Source organism: Prinia subflava, chromosome 3, assembly GCF_021018805.1.
Source record: "Prinia subflava isolate CZ2003 ecotype Zambia chromosome 3, Cam_Psub_1.2, whole genome shotgun sequence".
NCBI classification, from domain to species: domain Eukaryota; kingdom Metazoa; phylum Chordata; class Aves; order Passeriformes; family Cisticolidae; genus Prinia; species Prinia subflava.
In genome coordinates, this window is record NC_086249.1 from 26,169,129 (window position 1) to 26,194,776 (window position 25,648).

Sequence of the window (25,648 nt, forward strand, 5' to 3'; positions counted from 1 at the left end):
TTAAAAAATACATATGGATGTGGGCAAGGGGCCAAGATTTACTGGTGGACTTGGCAATGCTGGGTTAACATTAGGACTTGATCATACTAGAGATCTTTTCCAAAATTAAAAAAAAAAAAAAAAAAAAAAAAAAAAAAAAAAAAAAAAAAAAAAAAAAGTGATTCTATGACATATATTCATAACATATGTGAGAAAGCCCAGGAAACCCTTAACAGTGAAGGTTTTTAGTTGCTGATCTCTGGGAAGAAGTTAAATATAGTAAGTTATGCGGAGGTAAATTTTGAATCCCTGTTAAACAAAATCCTAGTGAGCATGCTGATTGCTTTGTTTTAGTCTAAAAAAGTGACTAAATTGTAAGACTTGGTTTACAAACAAACAAATAAAAGCAGATGGTGATTTCAAACTCTTGCCCTGAAAAAAAATGTGAGTACCACACAAATGTCTCTGTATAAGGAAAGCTCATCCATTTCTTTTGCAGAAATAAATTCTTCATGCACTCCACTGTGATTCTTAAACTCCTACAACAGGAAAACAAATTTAATAAATAGTCCCTGAACAGACACAAAGGGGGTTGCAGTTCTTAAAATTCCATCCCTTTTCCCAAAGTCCTGTGAGCGGACGGAGGACATGAGAAGGGAAGAAGCACCCAGTCCATGTGTTATCTTAGCTGAGGAGGACAGTACTGGCAGTAAGGCTTCTCTGGTATCAAATAGCAATTATAGACCAAACATGAAAGAAAGATAAAGCTCCAAACAGACAGAGAAATTAGAATCCAAATCTTTTAAGAAACTGAGCTTCTGTTTTTCTCATCACTAATTGCCCTGCTATTTCTGAAGGTGTATTATGGAATTGCACCCCTCTCTTTTTAATTAATGTAAACATTGTGTTTTAATCTGGAATGAAATTTATTAGTTTATTAGTTTCTAAATTTCACCATTCTGTAGTGATAACAGAAACTCACAAGAAACAGGGCTGAGAAGTGGTCACGGAGCATGGCATAAATTAACTGTTTTTACAAATGAAGCAAATTTGATCTGGTGTTCCAGAGACTGCTTTAAAAATATTCTGCAGTGAAACAAGATATTACATAGGGTTGCAAAGTCTCTCTCTTCAAATTGCAATGTAGTTGCAACACTTCTTTTGGTAAAATATTCTTCACCTAAAGCAGTATATTTCACTGAATCAGTTGCTGTGGATTTCTATACTGAAAAAAATTTACTTTGGGATGTAGAGTTTTAGGTGGTTCAAAGACATGATGTGAATTCACATTGTCTTTTAGTTGGAGTTGGGCACTTTACCTATCAATATGTTATGAATTATTCTCCTTAATTTGTCAACAGCAAATAAACTGATTCAGCAGTATCTCTACACAGAAAATAATGTGTATAATAGTTTTTATCTGAATGCTGCAGTTCATAGTCTGCATTTCACCGCATGCAGTGTAATTTTTCCAAATTCATGCCAGTCTATATAAGAATATTAAGACTATTATAAACCTCAGCTTTTGGAATGGAGGGAGAGGATTTCCAAACTAGAAAGCTGACTTTGTTCTGTGGGGTTTATTTGTTTTTTAGTTGGCTGTTTGGTTGGTTGCTTTTTTGTTTTGTTTTGGTTTTTTTGGGGAGTTTTTTGGTTGTTTTTTTGTATGGGTTGGGGTTTATTGAGTAATGACTTTGTTGCTGTTTGTTTGTTTGTTTGTTTGTGTGTTTGTAGCATTTAGCAAGGAAGGTATAACAAAATCTATTGGCTGGAAACAGAATGTAGCCAGACCTGAGAAAAGACATTTATTCCTTGTCATCACAAAGGCAGAACCCTAGAAACCAAATTGTTAAAGGATATAAAAAATTTTCTCTGATATTTTTTGCAATTCAAAATTAGATGTGAATCTACAATTGTAAGAGCGAAGTTGTTTCTTACAACATCTATATAAATAATGTTTTGGTATATGATTCCAAGTGGAACAGTTTTGTTTTCTGTTGCTCAAGACTAGATTATTTTACTATTTTCTCTCAAATCTATATAAACCTCATCAATGAGATTGTGTGTACTTCAAAAGACAAAGATCAAACTATACTAGAATGTTATGTAACTATGATACCATTAATGTTAAATTAATCCTTTAAAGCAACAGAGAGGGAGGAGTAAAAGAGAAAGATTATAGCTCAAGGGTTTGTGTATAGGCATAACTGTTTTGTAGAAAAATGCACTGAAAACATAGTAAGTGTTTTGGAGAAAAAGCAAAACAGTTTTCAATCATATCACAGATTCTTTTTAATACTGTTCAAAAAGTACCTGACTCTACATAAACACCAATTATAACATGATGTAGACAATTGAGGAACAAGCAAGTGTATTCTTCAATGCTAAAATAAATTACATTTGTACAGGTAGAAAGCAAACCAAAGCTGATAAAAATGTTAAATTTTATGAAAAATCATTTTCAGTTCACATCAAAATAATAACTTTACATTCTCTATGTTTTAGTAGTATAAGCAGCAACAACATAAAAAAGAACAAACGGTCACAGAATGTTTGAAACCAGTTCTTCATAAGTTATTAGCAAATAAAAAAAAAATAATTACAAGCACTTTTAGCCCACATAAATCTTTTGGAATTGGCACCATCTCTCTAAAACATCTATATTCTATATAGATTTCTAATTACAAATACCACCAGCAGCTGCCATATAATCCTATTAGTACATGTAATATACATAGTATATTTGTTCCCATTTGGCAGATCGGAGTGACTTAATGTTTATTGTTAGTACTGTCATTGCTCAGGTGAGACAAAACCAGCCATATGCATCAATTCATCACCCAGATGAATTTTCTACTTACCTTTATGCTTCACTGGCCTGTATCTCTTTTTCGTTTCACAGTATAAAATTGTAAGTGGCAATTGGAGAGATTTGAACTGAGGATATAAAAAAAGTGAGTTCAGGTAATTCAACTTCAGTTTCAACTAAATGAAGTGCATGCTGAAATGGGTAGCAGATGAATGATTTTCTTGTTAATGGAGAGTATTGACCTGGTTTTTGGAGATCCATTACACTGCTAGAAAACTGTGACCACTTGGGTATTTTTCGACATGTTCACTCACATCCCTTAACACATTTAGTTAGAGGATGACTTTCCCATTGGGATACCAGGTAGAGTAAGATTGATAAAGATGAATGGTAGAAAGGACCTATTCACCAAGCCTAGCTTCAGGAATGAACCTAATAAAATCCATCTGCTGTTTGATTCAAAACAGAGTGGGAATAATATCCTGTCATCATCATTCTCTGCAGAACAAATAGTCAAAATCTAGACTTCAGTGGCCATTATCCAAATTTGATGATCTTTATATGGATATTAATCTGGAATGATTCCATTCACTCCAATGGATTAAGGGGCTGTGCCAGCAACGGAATTCAGCACCCTTACAATTATTCAGTGTAATACATAGTTTTTTTGCTCTAGTGTGGAGATCAGGACCTTTTGTTAAATATCTAACCTTTCTGGGAATTTGTGAGAAGAGTTAGTGCCCAAGAAAGCAACACAACAAGGAAAGAGATGTCTAGGAATACTCTATTTGAGTCAGTATAGAAATGCAATGTGCAGAAAATGCTAATCTTCCAATAGGATCAATTTTTGTTTGTAAAAATGTATATGTTTTTTATACATTTTGTTTCAAAGAGGGGCCAGTTCACCTTTGTAAAAGGCGGCTGGAGGAAAATGAAATGGGTCCCTTTGTCTGCAGTCTCAGAGAAGTAGGAACCTCAAATTTAATTCCTTCACCTATCCAAGGAGATTCAATCTCTCCTTTCCATGATGGGGTCTGAGAACTCCAGATGGAAGACAAGATTTCTGTAGATAAAAAGTTATCTAAGGGCACATCCTTTTCTCCTGTCACCTAAACACTTTTCAGGGAAGCATGTAACTTTTTTTTAGCCAATATGCAACACAAAAGGTTGCCTCCACTTCTTTGGAGTTAAAATACCTTGTCGCTGCTCCAGAGATTTTTAAAGTATTTTATATTAAATGGTCATATATGATCTCTAATTGTGTTCAGTGTATGTCTTATCAGGTTACACCATTCCTTTTCCACTACAATGTTCTTGAATTTGTTCCTGTCCTGTGAAGCTACCTGAGGGAAATGAACAGAGGGTATCTCAACACTGAGTAATTCAAGCACTTTCCAGCCAGGAACCTGTACTGTGCATTCTGTGTACTCTCTTGTGGGATATGCAGGGATTTAACCTAAGAATCAGTGTTTTCTGCATCCCTGATGGGTTTTAACATGAGTTAGGTACAAAGATCCCGTGTGCTGATCAGGTTAGTTTTGTGCATACACAGATATACTATGCTAGATGCTGCAGTAAGGAAACATTTCAATAGCTGTTTTAATATTGAATTTAAAAATGTAAGTATTAAATTCTACTGAAATCCTAACTTTAGGCTCCAACGTCTTTTTTTGGGGGGTCAGCCCTGACACTAGCCTCCAATACAATAACAATTTTGTGATCACATTATTAGTCCTGAGCGTAGTGCTCTGTTTCCCTAAGGAACTGACTCTTTTTTATGATGTCTGTTGCTGTCATCTTTTATCCTCTCACCTCATAAATGATGTATTAAGCAGAATAACAAGGTTGCACACTTTCCTTTACAGAACTTACACCCACAGCTATTCTGCCTTTCAGTTTGGTCTTGCACAATAAAGAAAACATTAGCAGAGGAACTCCTCTATCATCCAGAGTGAGAGTCATGGATTGGCCTTCCAGTTTACTCTCTTTTGATATCTTATTCTCTATTTTTAACAAAACTTTTCCTTTTACAAACAGAGCAACTGAATAAACATCCAAACAAACTAACATAACTTTTTTTTTTCTTTTAGAACTTATAATGTTTTTTTTTTAATTAGCATTTAGTTTCCGTCTCACTTTTGTAGCTGGAAATAAATGGAAGAAGCCAGCACCTTGTGATCATCCAGGCTGCCATGCAACATCAAAAAGTGATTTGTAGACTCTGGTCTAAAAATCTCTGGTCTAAGGTATCTGCATGAGTCTAGGCACCAAATGTTCAGATAGAAGTACAGGGAAGCACATCTTCAAAGTCATGCAATCATTCTTCAGAGACAATTTAAAAATATAGTTCTTTAGTATTGCAAAGACTTCTTCCCAACTGGCCTTCCAGAGTGACTCATTTTATTTCAAATGCACAGATCCAAAGGTGATTGCACCATTACTCTCTAGGGTTGGCCTCAAGCATAAGAGATTTTTTTGACGTCCCTGTGGTCAGGAGTGACAGTAGTTTCAAATCTTTTAATTCCCTTTGTGGCAGCAGCACTAAATTGGAAGGCAAATTGCAAGCCATTCAGATGGTACTTGCACATTCTTTAGTTAGATTGAAGTGTTCATGATTGTAACTTTTGCATTGATTTCTGAAAACGTTCGTGGCTCTATATTAATGTCCTGAACAGAGACTAGCATACAAACAGCATAATGAAGTCATGATGTTTGTCATTCATATTTTTTCTTCTCTATGTCAAACCCACCGGCTTCTCCCAAAGAACTTTCCAGGCTTTCAAATCTCCCACTGGGCTCATTTGGATTATTACTACAGGCATTACATCATTTTTGCCTTCTTATCCACAAAACCTTTCCTCCCTTTGTTGGAATTCAGACACATCATAAAAAATGACATTCATGCACTTCAGTCTGCACATTTAGAGTGGATTGTACCTTCTTTACATTTCCCTAAGGTTACCCATCTTTCAAGTCCAAGAGGAGTGAGACTATCTCAGCAGGGTTCATCCATGGTTCCTTGTGCAATTAAAACTTCTGCTGTGGCTGATATGCAAAAGATACATGATTCCACTGAAAGTAAGAGTGAGCAAAACTGTTTAAAATTTGAGTTGTACAACATTAGGTTTTTAGGCCCTTAAAACATGCATTCAGGGCACATGGTACACCCTCATACCCATGTCATCATGATAATATGCATAACATTGTCAGGAAGCTCTGACAATAGCTATGGCCAAGCAATAGCTATGGCCAGGATGGTGCAGTTTGAGACCAGAAGAGGTATATTTATGCTGAGCTTGACAGTTTCTATTTTTCACTCCTTTTTACTAGTTTCGTATTTAAGGAAAGGTTTTTCTGTTTGTCTGTATAATCCTTATTTCCACTGCTGATTATTTCACAGTGCAGTGAAACCCACAGATTTTTGCAGGAATACAATTATATTAATTGTCCACCACCATAAGAAAAGACTACAGGGGATCTAAAATGCTAGGGAAAGATCAAGATGGAAGATGTTCTTGTAAGAACATTGGTCAATAGTTTGAAGTATAAGAGAACAGGTAGTAATAGAATCCCTTTGAAATTCACATTAATTATCTCAGTACACTGCGTTTATATTAAAACAATATTGCACTGATGGGAGACAAATATTATCATATAAGTCTTCCACGAACAACATTTAAGTGGTCTAAACTCCCCTAATAAGAATGTTTCTATCACAGACTGATTGGGCATGCTTTTCTCTTAAATGTGGGTTGTGAGCTGTGACAGAAGATGCTTTCTCCTGAAGACATGACAGCTAGGGAATGATGAGACATGCTAGCACTGTGAACCAAGAGGGCAAATCTGAGATTGAGTCTGGGAACCGTGCAGCTGCACAGAACTGAGCCTGTGCTGATCACTCATGCCAGGAGGCAAGAACTGCCTATGGGCAACAAGGACCTTCAGTCATGCCTTAGTGTGGGGATCTGCCTTCTGGAGTAGAGCTGTTTTGTGACCTGCCTGTTCATGCTACAGGCAAAGCTGATAAATGACTGTACCTGACAAGACAAGCATGCCCAGACTGCAATTGGATAACAATGCCTGGCTCTAGAGTCACTAGAGTATCTCTGTGAGGTGCTGGTCTGGATTCAGTCATCTATTACTTTTCATTTTTAAATGTTGTTGAGTAGCAAATTGGGGTGCAACACATAATAGCGAAACAAGCATCCCAAAGGAATAGAAAATGCTCTTTGCTAAAATATGTGAATGTGCTTTCATCTTTTACTTGTTTGATCAAATATTTATTTTGAACATGGGGGAGAAAAAGGACGTATGAATTTTGATTACAAAATATTTGTTATCTTCGAAGAAACAAGATCTAAAGGTTTTGAAAATAAAATATAGCAGCCTTATTTCAAGGCTCCCTTCCTTGAGGCTGCCTTCTATGTAAGGCTACATCAACTCAGCTTTGAATTGAAGTACATTACTCATCACTTCATGCTATCCTTCAATAAAATAAAACAAACCCATAAAAGTTTGGCACCTGAGGACAGCAATGTCATGAAGAAGAGAGCCCATACCGTGTGCGTTTAGGGTCCAACTTACAAGTTCTATGTAACTACACCTATCAAAAATTATTTAGCTACTATTCAAACTTTAAAACTCTTCCCTGCCTGTATTAAAAAAGTGCTGTGACAGTATGAAGTGCACTAAACTGTACTACCTTGATATAGGAAAAAAAAAAAAATTGAGGAATCCCCTTGTTTCTTCTGTGAGTTGTTAAGAAACAAAGATTCTGTTGGTTCATATCTCATTAGGTCTTCTTTGCTTTAACCTTTACTCTGTATTGCTTTGAATGTATTTTATTTTTTTTTTTGTCAATGTTCATAGCTGCAAGCATCAGCAGCGAAACAAAGTTTAAAATTGTTGCTTATTAAAGAGTAACTTAATCACCTCTAAGCAGACTTTGACACAGGGTTTTTTCCATATATATATGTATGTATATATATAAATTATGATTATGACAATCTTTCCCACTGACTGTTAGCATTTGTCATAATCCAAACTGATACCCTAGAATTCTGTCATTCAAAGGATGGAGAAAATCCTTTGGGTGTTTAACTGTTTGTTACAAGCAAAGATGGGAATCTGAATAAATATTTTAACTGGTAACATTATCACGAGGATGTCCATAAAAATTTGTTAATTTCAGTAGGGAGTGCAGCTATAATACAGCTTGATAGTGCTGCTAGAAAGAGAATATTTGTCTCAACAACTTGCCCTGATAAGGGAATTACAAAACAGTACTCCAGAAAATATTTTTTGCTACTTCATTATTAGTTGGCAACATGGTGAAATAGTCAGGAAATCTTCCTTGGGTTTTGTTGTTGTGAGGGTGAATCCAATGTTAATAAATTGAACTTTCGATACTGATAGAAGAGAATTTCATAAACAAATGCGTAGGTTGAGAAGTCACTTGTAGAGCCCTCCATACTGCAGTCACTCACTGCAAAGCCTCAGCTTAGTGTTATCCACGTGTAACGTATCACAGACACAATATTCTTCAGCAAAAAGTTTCATAGTTTTTAAACATACATTACTGCTTTTTGAGATCTTCATAGAAAAAAAAAGAAAGAAAGCTTGACAGGTTGGTCCCAGATTTGAGTCTGTTAGAAAATGTACATTCAACGTTTGGTCTTCTATTCTTGATAAAAGATCAAGGTTCACTTCTGGGTTAGGGATGAGAGTAAACAAACAAACCATTGTACAGTTGTTTACAATCTAGTTCCCCCCCGTCCCCTATATTGTACACACAGTTCATTGTAATAGTAAAGCAAAGCACTTGGTATGTAACTGGATTAACAGACTCCTTATAAGCCCTCAAAAATAGATTCAGTGTTTCTGAAAAGCCCATGTTTTTTTAAGGCCACGATAATCTGCCAAGAGTCATTTTGTCTTTAAATCAGCATAATTAATCTGATGTTTCCACCTCTGAAGTGATTCCTCTTCTTCCCTTCCATTTCTCACAAGATGACCCAATGCCTCTCACTCTGTCTGCGTAAACACTGGAGATCTTGAAGACTTGGCTGTCCCCTCACTACTTGCTTGTAGTTGTTGAGATCCAACGTTGTCTTGAACTACATTCACAGCGAAGAAGAACTTTGAGTATAATCTCTGATGAGGAGTGTGTCATATTTGGGGGAGGATGGGATACAGAGAGCTGATTCAGAAGCCGGAGAGCTGGGAGATGCACTTCCAGAGTCGATGGAGTCTCTAAAAGGAGAAGGAGGAGTTAAAGCCACCAACTCCTCCAGGTCTTGCTTGGCTGTTGGGGTCTCTGAAGTGCCCTCTTTGATGCTGTCATTTGAAGGTTTCCTAGCAGACTGTGAAGCGCCATTGACTTCAATGGCAGGAAGCGGTTGGATCTCTGCAAGCGTGGTCATTGTTGTAGGGAGCTGGATTTCCCGTGGAATCAGGTATGAAGAGCAGAGAGGAGCAGCCCCCACTGTCCCTGGAGTAGGTGTTGAAAGCATCATAGAGTTCAGCTCACTGATATTGGCTGTGAAGCGAGTAACAACACTACTGATCTGCTCCATGAGGGAGCCTTGAGAGGAGCTGCTCCGCTGAGGAGGTTCTGACTGGAAGGTAGGGGCTTCATCTTCTGTTCGGCTGACTGAGGCAGTTCTGTGGCTCAAAGTGCTGATTGGTGAGGGAGTCTGTGGTCGGTACTGAGCTGGGTATTGCTCTTCGGCTTCCGAAACCTCATAAAGAGTTTTGGCACTGGCCTCGGGAAATGTAGCGCTGCTACTGTGTCGGCTACTATCTGTGCTTTTGGAAAAAGGCTTGATCACTGCAGTTTGGTTGGGGTTCTCTTTTTTGTTGATGTGGACTGACAACCGCTGCCAAAGGTGTGCTCCTCGGCTGCTTTTCTCGTTCTGGGCCCAGGAAACCGATTTCCCATTAGAGCTGTAAGCACAAATAAGATAAGATAGTAACTCGCAACAAAGCTCAAAATATAACTGCTGGACATATATGAAAGGTATAGGGTATTTCAGAGTTTATATATTACCGTAAAGCTGACGGTCATTTCATCTATGTCTATTTATTGCAATATGTCTATATCTATCATGCAAACACATGTATGTTCTAGGAAAACAAGTAATGTGTCAGCTCGTTTCACAGGCCAGCTGTGCACCCAGCCACCACCTGTCCTGTGCTAGTTCATGGCCACTGCTGACCCCTCTTGAGGCCCTTGGGACATAGGCAGTGTCCATCCTGGGGAAGAGAGCAGCTTGATGGCTTCCCTTCTGCTGGACTGGTCAGGAAGGGGGCCTGTGGGACTGAGGGATGCAGAGAGGAGTGAGGAAGAATTAAATACTTGAAGAGAGTGAGAGACTTGGACTGGCTGGAGTGCAGAGTGGGTGTGTGGGCTGGCCTGGGAGCTTTCAGGGGTGAGGAGTTTGGTGTAGTGTTCTGAACACGGATTCCTGGCATGAGGCAAGGACTGTTGACTGGGAGATGAAGAAGTGCAATCTGTTAAGGCTGAGGAAAAAATCTGTTTATGTCCCACTATTTGGAAGCATTGGAGCAATACACAGAGAGGGGTTATACTGGTTGTAGGTAATGGGTAACTTCTTCATCAAGGTACTTGGCAAGCCACCTGCCACTAAATTAAAGAATTTCTTTTTTTTTTTTCAAGTTGCAGGTCAGCTCAGAGAATGAAACAATGTTCCTAGTAGGAAAGAAATATTAGACAAGCAGCTCCTCATGGGAACATGAGTTTGGAGACAGCAATAAACATTTTGCTCCACTTTTCTGCGAAATGAGTCCTCTTAGAGTAAACTTTCTTTAGATCCTATCATACTCTTTATCAAAGTTACTTATTTGTCTCCTCTCAATACCTAACAAAAGCCATCTGTGGTCCCATATAAACACATAGTATTTCCTATTACATCTTTTTCAGTGTGAGGAGCTGGTGTTCACACATACATTAACATAGAGTTCTTGGAAACAAGGAAGATATTAGAAATATTTCTTAGCTGAAACAGACAATGACTCTGAAATGATGTCAACAGGAAAAACAGGCTACACATACAAATAAACATGATTTATATTCAAAATGTATCAAAACTTTAGACAATTTGCTTTGGTTTTCAAAATATTTGCTATAGCCATTTAGGATTTTTGAAAAGACAACATTGGAGACACTGTCAGATTATTGTAAATTTGTTTTTTGTTTGCTTTTTAAATCTGCAATACATATCCTCACATGTTGGCCTGCGGCATAACAGTTTGCAAAGCACATTTTTTACCAAATACAGATGACTATATACCAGCCTTCATGTGGAGGCTTCCCTCAAACTATCAATTTAATAGCTCTTCTGGCTATTAAAAAGAAAGTTGCATGCTGATTGTAAAACCAAACCTCCTGGTGGGTTCACACCTGTGGTTACGTTACATGAAATTAGGATGGGTCATGTAACCCAACACATGCCAACAGATTTCCCCTTCAGAAGCAACTTGACAGAATCCAGTAGACAAACACAAAGTGAAACAATGGGTACTTTAAGGGTGGGAGGACTTGGAAATGACCTGTATAAGTACATGTGGGTACACCCCTTTGCTGCAATGATCACCAGGATATTATTTGTATCTTGGAGTTGACTGTTAGACCCCTAGCCCCAAAATGTGAGGTAAAACAGTGGGTGGCTTGTACCTTGCTGTTCAGACAATCCCTTCCTTCTGCTGTACCCCAATCAGAGTAAGGAGGAAAAGCAAACTCTGTCCTGTAGCACTGCTCACTTTGACTCTCTGAATCTCTGTAGGTCCAGTTCTGGACTGAGCAGGAGCTGGCACTAATGTCTGGCAGAGTAAAACTCTTCCCTCTGAGGACCATGCACTTGTTTCCTTGCAACACATACTCCGTGGGTGTTGAGAACTGTTTGAGAGCCCTGGCTCGCTGGTCATGCTGAGTCCTGAGCTCTGTGGGAGTTCAGTGACAGCAGCAGGAGCAGAATTTTGTTTGTTTGGCAGATGAGATCTTGCCTCTAGTTCCTGTATGATGACCATGAAACCTTGTCCCAGGTGCTGTTGTATTTGACCTGGACCAGGAGGGAGAACGACCTGGAACTTGTAACTTTGATCAGGCAGAAAGAGAGGACCCAGATCCAGTCCTGGATGTTGTTCTGGTGAGGTCTTAGAAGGCCCTGTGACTGACCTGCCTGCCACAGGGGTGAAATAAATGCCATTAATATGAAGGATTAGTCAATGCAAATAGAAATACTTGCCCACAGAAAGTGATATATTCCAGCACCCCTCCTGACTTCAAGCACTGGCTTAGTACAGATGTTCAAACCTTTAAAATGCATGTAGATATTTTCATGGCTTGAAAGTCAGATTAAAAGAGTTTGTGAAGGCAACATGCTACTCCCTCTCTGGTCACAGTTAAGCAGATAATAATTAAGGAGGGATATGAGGCTGAAGAACCTTGGGAAGGGATGAAATCTGAGATTGCATCTAACCCTTGGCAAAGATAGTGAACTCTTAAATCAGTTAAATCTTCCTCTTCTTCTGGAGGAAGTCACCAGCCTCCCAGAATCTGTTCGGGTTTGAGTTAATCTTGGCTGACACACTCACCCACTTCTTTTGTACTCTGTCCAAGAGTAATCTGTGCATGTGGCTCTCATGTTGATCCTAGGGCTCTGAAGGAGACCCAATGGCTGTTTAATGTAAATTTTGGGCAGGAGTCTTGAAAGACTTGACCATTATTCATTGCAAATTCCTTGATATTAAAAACTGAATAGAATGTAAACACCATTCTCTGAACAGGTGGTTGGGCTCTGGAATGGGCTGCCCAAGGAAGTGGTAGAATCAGCATCCCTGGAAGTGCTCAAAACCTGTTTGGATGTGGCACTTGGGAAAATGGTTTGGTGGTGAACACAGTGATATTGGGTTTACAGTTGCACTTGATGATCTCAGAGGTCTTTTCCAACCTTCTTCATTCTATAATTTTTCAGTAAGGAGTGAGGCCTATAGCTGAAGAATTTCTGTGTCAGAAATATATCCTATGCTTTATCATGTTGCACCTACTTACTAGGAAGTCAACACTGGACTGGTGTATGCAATCATTTATTGCCTCTGTGAAAGGAGCATCACTTGTTTTCTTATATTGGCATGAAACTGGGTTATGGATAAATTGCTGTGATAATACTTTAGGATCCTGCTCTAACTGCATAATGATTGGTACTCTGTCAAGTTAACTGGAAATCATGCAATGCCCACGACTTAAAAATAGAGAAATAAAGATAGATCACAGACATAGAGTAGGGTGTCTAGGAATGGAATTGTTTACTTTTACTATGCCCAGCTCTGCCTTGACTCTTTAATGATGGGGAAATTTAGGATAGTGAAATTTTAGATTTTTCTTGTAAAAAAGCTTTTGGCTTTTGGCTCCATCAGTTGAAGAGAGAAGAATTACACTCCCAAAGGAATTCAACTACAAAGTTTGACTGAATACAAATTTTTCTACCCTACTCTACTTTTCTGCTGGCACATTGCACTGAATAGAGGAGAGGAGACTGCAGCAAACTTCAATCAGTGATACCAAAATGTTAGCTATTTTTCCCTTTTTTTTTTTTTTTTGGTAAAACAAAGCCTTTTTCAGCACTTTTTTTTTTATTTTTAATTTCTTTTGCTATAGGTTAATTAGGTTCAGCTTTATGGACAAGAGAGATTTCCTGAGAACCAGACAGTAATTATTTCTCCATCATCTTTACTAAAAGCTGCTTTGATTTTGATAGACTGGCTTTTTCCCTGCCTGCTAGACCTACGTATTATGTACAAGAAATGAAATTGGAATAAATGAGAGAACTTTTGAAGTAGCTGATATTTCAAATATTTATTCTACAGTTGTCCACTCGATGACAGAATACCAATTAGTTTTGTTTCTCATTTTTTCCCCTTGCAGAATCTCTTTAGAGACACTTGAGTTTTGTCTTTAAGGATTTTTTTCTGTTCATGAGAGGTATTAACTCCTTTCTATACATTAAAGTATAAAATAACATTCCCTTCCCTTTACATGTTTTTTTAACTGTCTAGAATGGATCACTTTGTCTTTTGTTTTGGTTGAGGTAGTAGAAGTTTTGTTGCAGTATTTTTTTCTCTGTAGTATGATTTTTTATGAGATGGTGCATAGGTCTGCCAGGAATGTTTCTTTAGCCAGTTGCTAGTGAAGCAAATTTGCTTTGTAAGGCACTTCAAAATGCAAAAGAAATGAAAAACAGGAAGATGAATTTACAGACACAGCAGCTGAAAACTCTCATATTTTGACAAGGGTGCCATTGTCATTAATTACCCAGAGCTGCTAAAATTAATTCTGATAGTGAATGCTTAAGGACTGGTACTGGGGAAAATTACTGAAAGCATATGCAATTTGAAAATAAGTCACTTAATATCTTTGACTGAACTAGGAAAATCAGTTTAAAATTATGGAATTCATTATTTTTAAAGAAAGCTTAGAATGCATAGCTGCTTAGTATTATTCAGCAGTGGAAGCCGAAAGATAAGTGGAACCGTACAAATGTAAGGTAATTTTTGTTCTATGTCACATAATAATATGGATATCTAACTCCAGATTTGAAATGATACAACTGAAAACACATTGGACAATAACTTAATGGAGACATTTATGACATATTTGCAATCTGTCCTCATGTGACCACAATAAGGAATGATTTCAAAGTCTTAAATTTTTAAGTCCATGAAAGAAAGGTCATATTAAAGACCATAGAACACTGGTCTAAATCTGATGTGTTTAGATTTGGTAGCAAATTTGTGCCCAGATGTTTCAATGGCTGAAGTGTTGCAATTAGGATATAGCTCCAACACTGTGCAGACTTCTTGTGTCTTTAAGGGAGAAGTCTTCCTATGCTATCCCCAGAAGCAGCTGGCAGTGATAAGCAGGATAAACTTCTGTACTTGGCTCAGTCCATATAACTGTCTGCCAAAGAGAATTCTTGTTATTTGAAGTAAATAGTAAGAACCTGCTCTCCTTTTAGACTCCTCTGCTGAAACCTTATTAAAGACTCAGTGATATAATTAGTCTGCCTGAAAGGGATTTGTGTGCTATCTGTAGACTTAATTAAAATTTGATTCTTCATAAGGGATGATGTGTGTGTGTGTGTGTGCCTGGGATGAATTCAAGCAAGGGAAAATATGCATTTTCTTTCATCTTTTCTCTTGCAATCTCAGATCATTATTTCTTTTGCTTGTAGTGACCCAAGTTATTCATCCCTGGGAGAATGCATGTGCCTTGCAACATGATAAAAACGCGGAAAAGAAATAAGTGATAGAAGAGGTGAGCTTCAGTATACAACTATGAAGAAGTAAGTAATAGTTTCTCCCAGAAATATAGAACAACCTGGATAACTGGATGCAGAACCAAAGATGTCTAAATTAGGTCAATTCTACCACTGTAATGCTTTATGTTGTTGCCATTCCTCTAACTTTATAAAGCTTTTAAGAAAAACTCTGTGTGCATATGTAATTGTTTCCCCAGGTAAAAGACAATTCTGCCACACACAAATAACCTGCTAGTGATACATCACCCAAGTTATTTAGTTTAAATTAATGCCATTCTGCTTTTTCTATGGAAATAATGACGACAAAACAGAAAGGAGGAATGATACAAGGAAAAAAAAAAAAAAAAAAAAAAAAAGTCGTGTCCTGAGTTCTAGAAATAAAAATGTTTTGCAATTATTTTTCAGAGAAGTTTTCTGTTGTGAACAGTAAGACCGATTATTTATATTACCCCATAAATCGTAATCCGTTGACTCCTCCTCTCCTCATGAAAATGCCAGCAGACATTTATATGAGTGAATTTAATATGTAAGTATGAAAGACACTACAAAGTGAGAGAGCGTTGATGGACAAAACCTTTGCCAGTGACCTCCCAGTGCAGCCACCAGTGATGCTAGTTCTGGCAGCTGCTTCAGCAGCATGTCTGGTTAGATTGGGAAATGGAGGGTCTGGTATCTGAATGAAACATTTCTGCTACATCAGTGATCACTATCCAAAATACAAAAATGATTCTGGTATGAGATGTATCTTCTTTCCTCTGCTACCATGATCTCATTGCGATTGTTGATTAAGGTTACTAGAGCTGTGTTGTGCTTTTTGTCTGAAAAATGCCCTTTCAAGCACCTCTGAGCATATCTCTGCTATACTGGAAGACTCTATTCACAGGATGGAGAGAGGACAATGACACTTCTTGAACTCTGAGCTCTGCTTCCTGATGCAGAACACGCTTTAAGGGGTTTTCAGCATTACTTGGTCAACACAATTTTTTATCGTTTTCATTGCTAAAGTTATGAAATGAAAACTGGGAAAAATAGAAACCATTACCTTACCTGACACTGAAATCAAGTATACAAGCAGTGCACAAGAAGAAGAAACATAAAAAACACACACAGAGAAACAAAAAGCCAACCAACCAACCAATCAAAAAAAAAAGTTTACTCTCCCAGTTGTATCTCCAAAGTCAAGAGTTGATTTGACTTCTATCTTCTGCAAAGAGCATGCAAATGGAGGAATTTTACATGTTTGTAAATGGAATATTAAATGCCTGATAAGTAATTACAGAAGTGTTTTTGCACATGGGACTTATCAGCAGGAAAATTGCTCCTGTGAGTTATTTAGCAGTTTTTTGCACTGCATTTAATCAAATCAAAAATGTATATATTACATTTTTGCAAAGAAATGCAAAAGAAATGATGCCGTGATGCCTGCTTTGTGAAAGCTTGGTAAAGCATCTCATTGCACAGTGTATTTTATCATGTAAATGTGAATGATACTCAGAGGTGATGCAGGATGTCATAACTTCTGTAATTAGAAATAGCCTTACAAGGCATCACATAATGTATCCACTACTTCTGTTCTGATGTCATTTTTCATCTTGAAAAGTCCAGAGCCACTTGTAATACTAATATAAAAGGATTGTTAGGCCCTGATGTGGAAAATGTCCACACCAGGGTTGGAAGACAAATATAATGTTGCACGAGGGATTTGAGGACGTGAGCTGAACAACACTGCCCAGTATGAACTGCATGACATTATTTAGACAGAAAGACTGTAAGTGGGATTTGGTCAGTATCATGGGACATCTGTCCCGTGAGATGATGAAATTTTTTCATCATTCACAAATGATAAGGCCTCTGTATCTGTCTTTTTCCATCTGCTTTTCATCTCAGTGACTTCTAGCACTGGTCTGATACTTACTGGGACATGAGAATGGTACCTACTTTCTGTCCTGCAATGTTCTCTCTGGGAGATTCCCAGGCTATTCAATGGCAACTCTGCTGAGCTCACAAAATTGGACAAGGACCATTGGCCAGGACATTGTGGCTGGAAACAGCAAAACACAGCCATCAAATTCAATTGCACTCTCTGTTAAGCAGCAGGTGTTCTTAACTGTTTGAGTAGGTCTTGCAGCTGACAGTCTTGCTGTGGAACTATTAGACTGACACAGTTTCCAGTCTTTTTGACTGTTAGGGCATCCTCTTTAACAGGAACCTTTTTCTCCTCTCTACTTGACTCAGATCGATTACAGTCTGGAATGCAAACAGATTCTTCACTGTGAAGATATAAAAAAAGAAATTTTTCAAGAGTGTATATATGGCCAGGTAAAACAGACCTGAATACTGTACAACAAAATACAGTTGTTGGACAATTACATGTACCTTTCCACTCTTCAAAGTTCCATTATATATTGATTGCAGATAGCTTTTAAATAAATAATAAAAATTTCTGAAGGCGATGTAATGTAAGGGAATAAAAAAATCCAGATGACACATAGACAAAAAACTATTCCAGTTGACAAAAAATATATATACTTTGTGTACAACACGCAGCAATTCATGTTTCTGATGATATGTTAACTGCAGGAGCCCTCAGGTGTGTGCTATGTGGTGTGAGTGTTGATGGCCCTGTGTGTGTGTGTGAATTCTGTACCCAAGGGAAACAGCACTGTGCAAGTGTCTCACTGAATGCCCTCCTGTAATGATAAAATTTCCCAAGGGATGTAACAGTTGGGAAAAGTGATGGTATAATTTGGTCATCCTGTGCTCTAAGGTTACATTTATAAATATCTTACCGGGCTTGACAAGGAATGGGTAGGTTTTTTAATAAATGGTAAAATGGTTCTTACACTTAGTGGAACGTAACACAATGACACAATGCTTCTTAAGAGTATTGTTTCATGAAAGATGTATAACCATCTTTGGCATGTATATGCTTATTCATTTAAGAAAGGACATGTATGGAGAAATGAAATTTCTGTCCCATGGGAGAGTTCAGCTTTTGGAAATCTGGCTGGCTGAATTGCTGAACTCTCCAAGTAGTTCACAGAATTAAGTAGTTTGAAGTATTTCAATAGAAAAACATCAAAAGGCCATACCAAAGCAGTTAATCCCAGTAACATTGAAAAAAAATGTAATATTTGCTATTCATTAAATTATAACATTGCTGCTTAATGTCATGCCAAATATAACGATAAAAATGAAAATAGGTACATTAAATTAAGTGGAGAAAGTTATGAAAAAGATGCTTTAAACTGTATTTAAACTTACTTTGAAATCTTTACTTAAAGCTGTAAAACTCAGCACTTTTCCATAAGATATTTTGATTGAGAAGAACCAACTTTTTTGTACTGAGTTTTTTGTAATCAGTTTTTCTCTGCCCTCCTAAAAAGTTCTTTTGGTTAGACTTAATTTAACCCAAACATGTAGCAGACCTACCCTTACTCCAGGTTTGAATGCTGCTTCTTTTTATCTGTCTGACTGGCTTAATGAGTCAGGCGTAAGATTTCTCCTCCCCAGAACACCATATTACAACAACATCACACAGGACATGTGGTTCAGATCACTGGAATGAACATGGTGCAAGGTTTTTTTGGTAGTCAGATGGAACACAGAAATCAGCAGTGGCAACATGTTTTCTTTTTTTTTTTTTTTTTTTTTTTTGTTCTCTTCTGAACATACTTTATGGGATACACAGGAATTACAGACAGAGGATCTAGCCTGGAATTATCCAGGGCTGCTACTTCTGTTCACAGACATATCACACTGACCTAAGGCCACTTGCTCTTTGCTTACCTGGTCATTGTAGCTCGCCCACCATTCCCCATACTCCCTTTTGGGGTGAAACACTCTATTTCCGACTTGTGCGGGGGGGCCAGTCTCCTGCCTTTGTACCTAATAAATCACGACAACAACAGGAGCAAACAGAGAGAAGTGATTGTGTGCTCAGCTTTCTTTGACAGCTGCTGTGAAAAGGGCCATGCACAAGAATGTTACCGTGGCTGTGGTAGAGAAGAGTGCAAAGCAGCTGTGGGAGTGGTGGAAAAAAGTGCATAAAACCCCAGACCAGTGTTAAAGCAAACAGGGTTATGCAGGACAGGTGCTCACCATTTTCTTTGTGTATATCTGTATCTGTATCTCTACATAGGAGGAGCCAAATAATTTTACAGAATAAATAACATGCTAACATTTTAATATTTTTTGGAGTTAGACCAAAACAGTCAGAAACAGTTTAAGGGAAGCAACACTTAAATTAAGAATCAGTGGGAAATCACTGTTGGCCATGTTCTCAATCCTAACTTATTTCCTTGGTCCTACATCTCTGTGATACATGCATGGCTTGTTCTACTTTTCAAAACAAGCACCGGTGTAGTGGATTGGTTGGGTAAAATTTGTGTGGGCTCACAGTTCATGTTGGGAACGGGACTTCCTCTCTCCACTTACAATGAATAGAAGTTAGATGACTTACTGAGATCTAGACATAAAGTGTGATCAAACCCAAACCTAGAGCCCAGTGCAGTGCCATGCCTGTTTTATGTACAAGACATCACACTTCGATGAAAAAAAAATCACTTGGATACAGTTTAATACTTGATCATCTAATTAATTCATGGATGGGATACAAGATAAGACATGGTCATTGTTTACTCACTGAACACTCAGTTGGGATGTGAATAATGTGGAAGTCTCATACTGTCTCTCCTCCCAGCAGTGAACTTCATCCTAATCATACAAATTCTTGTGCTAGGTGTTGAAATACCTATTTAAGTCCTATAAGAAAAATTTGGGCAAAATACCTGCATGTGGCTTTTCAAAGAGATTGTGATATCCCACACCCAAATCCTATGAGCTGCCCACTATGTAGGCATTTAACACATGTCTGTGGGGAAGCTTGTGCATTTAACACTGTTAAAGTCATGGAATAATGGACTTTTTTGTCACTTGCTCATTAATGTGATCTAGGTAACAAAAGTACCATGAAGAGAGTTACCTTGCAAAAGAGAAAGAACCTGAATACAGAGAAAGTGAACTAAATATTGGATGCAGTTGTAGTAGACTCTCAGATGCAGTGGATTGCATAAATCCCTAATGAAGAAGCTTAGTGAATCTGAGAGGGAACCAGAGACAGCAAAATGAGGTGTGCAAGTGCAATGTCCTTTGGTTTACAAATTATAACCTTACTGAAAGGAGGAACAACAGCATCTTTGCAGACCGGCTACCAAGGTTTTAAGACAATCCGGAGTGTGGTATATGTAGTGCTCCCAGATAGGCACGAAACTTGCACAGCACACATACGTACTGAATGGAAGTTGATTCCTAGAGCAGAGGAAAAAGTGGATGGGCTTAGAGAGCAGATAAATTTACTGAATAATACAGATGAAGTCAAACTTGAGTGTACAAAATTAATTGGGATAGCCAGAGAAAAAAGAGGAGAGAGACAAGAATGTGTCGAAACTTCACAGGAAAGAAAAGGAAATACACTTGGAGTGAATGCGTTAGGCATCAAAGAGAGTAGAATTTAGAGGAGAAGGATGGAAACACAGTTATGTTTAGACTAAATAACCAAAAGAGATATTTTGTCTAGAAAGGCAGAGGGAAAAAATCAAAACTAGGAAAACTAGGAGACTCTAAATGCTCATGATAAGCAAGATTATATGATGTAGCCAATAAAAGGAAACAAGAGGTAAATGTCCTTGGTAACCCCATCCTGAAGAACCACAGGTTAGGATGGATGTGACCCAGATAAATAAACTCCCACAATTGTCCATTGCAAATTAGCATAAATTCCACTACCATGAAAATCAGCAGAGACACTGCTATGAGTCTTTCAAGTTTATCCATTCACTCAAGAGCAAACTGCACCATGAGAAACAACACATTGTCTCATAAAACCTCAAAGTCTAGAGCCATAGTAACTGCTGTGCTGCCATTCATTCAGTGCTAAATGTCCATGAAAGCAGTGACCAAACTCTAATCAATCCTGCTGGTGTGGAAAGTACATCTAACTGTTGAAAGGAAGCAGCGAAATTCGTTGAGTGACTATTCTGGAAAGGCACACCAAAGGTTCTGCACAAAATGTTTTCAGCTCTCAGAGCAGACACAGGAAATTACTTTGGCTCAGAACATCTTGCATTAGTAAAATGTCATCTTCCAGGTTGTTAAAACCAAGGATTGCCTTGAAACAGCCAATCTGTTGAGAAGGAAAACCCTCAGGCATTTCTTTGAAGTTGACATAAGAAATACTAATGTGGAAAGTAATTGGGTATTTTGGGTTTAGGCATAAAACACTACAGTGTAAGCAGTATTCACAAGAGCAAGTTTATTTTCTCCTTTTCTCCAACTCCAAGACTATATATTGGTTAGAAAAAGAGAGCAGACTTTGATTCTGTGAAGAAAGGCAGCTACTAAATTCTGTTAAAGGATTTAAAATATTTTGGGTCATCTCTAAGTGTTTTTCTCATGTCTTTTGGTGGGGAATTGTGATCTGTGTAAATTTTTTTGCACAGGAGCAAGTTTTCTTATGGAAAATATTTAATGATAAATACTAGTATGTTTTATAGGTGTTGATCAGTGACAAGAAATTTGGGAAGTAATTCCCAGTAACTCAGTCACTGCAGAGCTTATCCATTTGCCAAACGCTTGATCACATCACTCTATCTTACACAGCAGTGCTCTGCTCTCTCCAGAGAGCCTCACTGAGGAGAAAGAAACTCCCGGGCTGAGAAACCATGACTGCATTGCCTTGGTTTTTAGTGAAGTCAATGTACATGTCATACATGGTAGGAAACATCAGTGAGACTGCTCAAGTTTGAAGGACTTCTAGACCTTTCTCTGGCCTTCACGTCTCCAACAAAACTCCTCTTGTAGACCAATATTAATGGGTACTCTAGGAAACAAAGGGGGAATAAGGGTATCGTCATCCTGAATGAGATCAGTAGTGATTCACTAAAATCTACAGAAATCAGCTTTTATGTATGTGTCGGTATAGATCCCTACATAATTTTTGGGTTTTTCCCTGTGCTGACAAGTCTCTCGATAAGGGCTTTTTTAGACTATGCCTTCACAGTAGATCCAGGTGCTGGTGTCCTTGTGGTCTTGACTTCATGTCAGGGTGAGACATATCTTTGTCCATGGTCCCTTGTACCTCTGCTTTTACCCAGTCTCCACTGAGAAGGTGTTGGATACCTTGATCAGCAGTGCATTTCATATGGCTGTCCAGCCCCTATCTGGAGGATCTTGGCAGGCCAGACCTAGAAGCTGTGCCATAGCCTACATTTGTGAATAATTTGGTCAAAGACATTGTTGAATCCTTGAAAAATAATCTATGGATAGGAAGTGGATGGTAGTGCACAGTTCTGTTAAAACATTCACACTACACATTTTGATAGCTTTCTCAAAAGACAAGAGCTTGCAATAGCAAAAAGTAGGTTTTTTAAAACAATCTGTTCTATAAAAAAAAAAGAGCGATTATAACCCGGCTTTTACTCTTCAACATAAGGGGTTTTTTTCTCTTTTTCAGTAGAAAAGTTTAACTAACTGAAGTGATCTCAGGGTATCTTTAGGTTTTTAAAATGCAAATCAAAGGTAATTTATTTAGTTGAAGATGGAGAGTTGTCATCAATTCCTATTTCGAATGCAATCTTATACTACCATGCAGAAGTGTTATTAATTATTGCACACCCAATATGTGCTTGACACTGTTAACTTACATAAAAACAATATATTTTACCTGCAATATTCCTTGGTCTTGATATTAAGAAATGATGAAGAACTTACATTTCATAGCAGCAGAATTAAAGCTAGCCTTTAGACTAGGTAAGACAATATATGCTTAAAGATTTCTGCATAAATGCTAAAGAATGGAATATGAAAAATATTTAGTGTTTTTACTGTAGGGGCTGCTTTGAACTACAGACATACTGTGTTCTTGAAAACTGATTTTGTGAGATTGGTCATGCTATCTTGAAGTTGCAGCATGTTGCACTGAATATTTTGAAAGGGCCTCTGTTTATTGTGTGAAATTTCCCCATTTATGTAATGGCTAAAATAAATTGTATGTTATTAAGCATGCCACTTTTTTCATTTTTATAAAAATCAACATATAAACATTACTTGCTCATTAGCACAATTTCAGCAAGTAAAATTGCTTTAGAGCCAAACTTACAATTTATTTTTTTTTCAAGTGCACCATAATATTTTACTTTTTTTTAAAGCTTATTCTAATTAAGCAATCATATGTAATTGCAGCTGGTGAATTAAAATGACGGTTTTTTTTGAATGATATACAAAGCATTATCCTGGCTCAAGGAAAGATTAGACTGATAGCAAAATATTACCAGTTTGTTTAATTCCCCTTTTTGTTACTGAAATGTTTGAAATTGTACAGGATTTTCATATAGTAGGGTCTTACCTATATAAACATTCAATATAAAATGCTATAGTCAAAACTATAGCAGATTAAAATAGATATGTAATATAAACTTATATAACATTTATATGTTTGAGCAGACATTTGCCCTAAATTTCAGTTACAGTCATGAAAATGCATCTGTCACCAAACACAGCTCTCAGCCAGATGAAATGCCGTGTCTTCCACATCAACATTCAGGATACAAGTACAAACACCGTTCATTACAATTCACACAGGTGTTCCCACAGTGGCTGACTGCTTCGTGACTTGGTGGACCTCGGAAGGAGGAAGGTGCATGTCCTAGTCTTCTGTTTATCAGATTAATTACTGTGCATAAAATTAATTACAATGTCAGTTTTTATCAAAGTTTGCTGTGGAAAGAAGCAGAAGTTCCTGTGGTAGACAAACCTGGTAGACAGGACCTACATCGTGCATGCTAATGAGCATGAGACCCTCTGCATGGCTTCCCTGGGTGCTCTCCAGCATGTGTGATAAGGACAGTAGTGATACAGTACATGGTGCCATTAATTTGTCATCAGAATTTTGGGAGACAAGCTTGAAGATGAAAAAAAAAATAATGTAAAAGGGATAAATACTGCAAGTAAAAACCAGACATTCTTCTTTCCCTAAATAAATATAGAACTGTTGGGTCCCATCTTCACTGTTCCTTCCTTTTCTTTTTTGCAGTACAGTAGCAAGACTTCATTCTGCAACCTAAAGCATATGTGGGTAACAGTAGGCGGGGAACTGCTCACAATGTATTTAATTTGCAGTCTTCAGCTCTGATATTTGGTTCAAAATGATGGTGACAGTGTCTTAATAATATAAATAATGCCAAATATTAGGCTTGAAGACATGCTCAATTAAGGCAGACAAAAATTATATCAATTAATCAATTAATTAAACATCAATATTTTAATTAAATTTGAGGGGAAAATTCAAAGCAACAACACTAGCATTGTACAAAAACCCATTGTAATAAGGTCATTCAAGAGTATAAATTCATTATACAGATGGAATGTTTTAGGAGTAATTTATCAAAAGCTTTCAGTAATACCTTTCAGTGAGTTTTATAAAATATTCTTCAGTCATTTCAGAGTATTTGAAGTTTAATTAATCACAGTATCAAGCTTGTCCAAAAAGACACCAAGACTAAATTATTAAGGGAAAAGTGAAGGACTCAAATCATTCAGTAATCTCTCAATCTAAATTTTTGTAGCATATTAGATTAAAATAGCTCCAAATGATCTATTTGGGAACTGATTCATTAATAAATGCAGACTAATCCATCAAAAGGATAATGACTTTCTCTGAAGAGTAATTTTTTTTTTATCCTGAATGTATCAAAATTCAATTTTAGCAAGGCTATGAAGCAAACAAATATCTGGTATCACTATGCCCAGATTTTCTTTTTTAAAATAAGAACAATCTCCATTGGACCAAAACTTCACCTCATTTAAATTGTTATCTCCTCTACTTACATTATGTCATGTAAGAAGCTTAGCCCTCATGTTTTTACCATCAACTCATATTACAGAGGCATCTAACCACTTTTGTGCAATTTGTAATAAAAGTTCCCATTAAAATTAACTTATTTTTTGGTAAGTAATGATTTTTTGACATCTTTTGCCCTACAGTAATATGTGGTCCTGTTTTGCTCAGCTTTTTCAATTTTCAGTTTTCACAAGGATTTATTGCATTGAGGTGGGCAATGGCTAAAAGCTGATCACTGTTACAGTTCAAAGATGGGGCCAGTCATTTCTAGAATGTAATTTCTTAAGCATTAGTTCTCCCAGTTCACATTCTTTGATAATCTCCGAGTTAATTCTCTGTACACACAAGAACTGATTAGAAACACCAAAAATCACCTCTAAATTATTTCTTTAGTCTATGAAACTTCAGGATTTCAAATAATGTCCCCCATTTTTTTTTCCATGATGAAATAAAAGTGGAATTGGAAAGATTTTTTAGTGCAAAGCTATTATAATAGCCCGATCTGGTATAAGACAGGTGGGCTGGAACCTCTCTGCTGCCACTGACTGACACTAAAAATCATTTTACTTTTCACCAGGCTAGAAAGTAGAAAGTAATGGGTTTTTTTCCATTTTTTTTCCCCAG

General features: G+C 37.3%; 1 protein-coding gene across 3 annotated transcripts in view; it reads right to left on the reverse strand.

The window, feature by feature from the left end:
• Positions 1–8,910: 8,910 nt before the first annotated feature.
• The window catches only part of GRM5 (glutamate metabotropic receptor 5), a 232,389-nt gene continuing 215,651 nt past the window's right edge, over positions 8,911–25,648 (reverse strand). Inside the window, exons 8-10 of one of the 3 annotated variants that reach the window (XM_063394458.1) lie at positions 18,916–19,014; positions 17,235–17,396; positions 8,911–9,733 (exon numbers count right to left, since the gene is read on the reverse strand). In XM_063394458.1, the coding sequence (XP_063250528.1) occupies positions 8,911–9,733; positions 17,235–17,396; positions 18,916–19,014 (1,084 nt within the window). The remainder of the gene's footprint in view (positions 9,734–17,234; positions 17,397–18,915; positions 19,015–25,648) is intronic. The other 2 variants (XM_063394459.1, XM_063394460.1) reach the window with 2 other exon arrangements.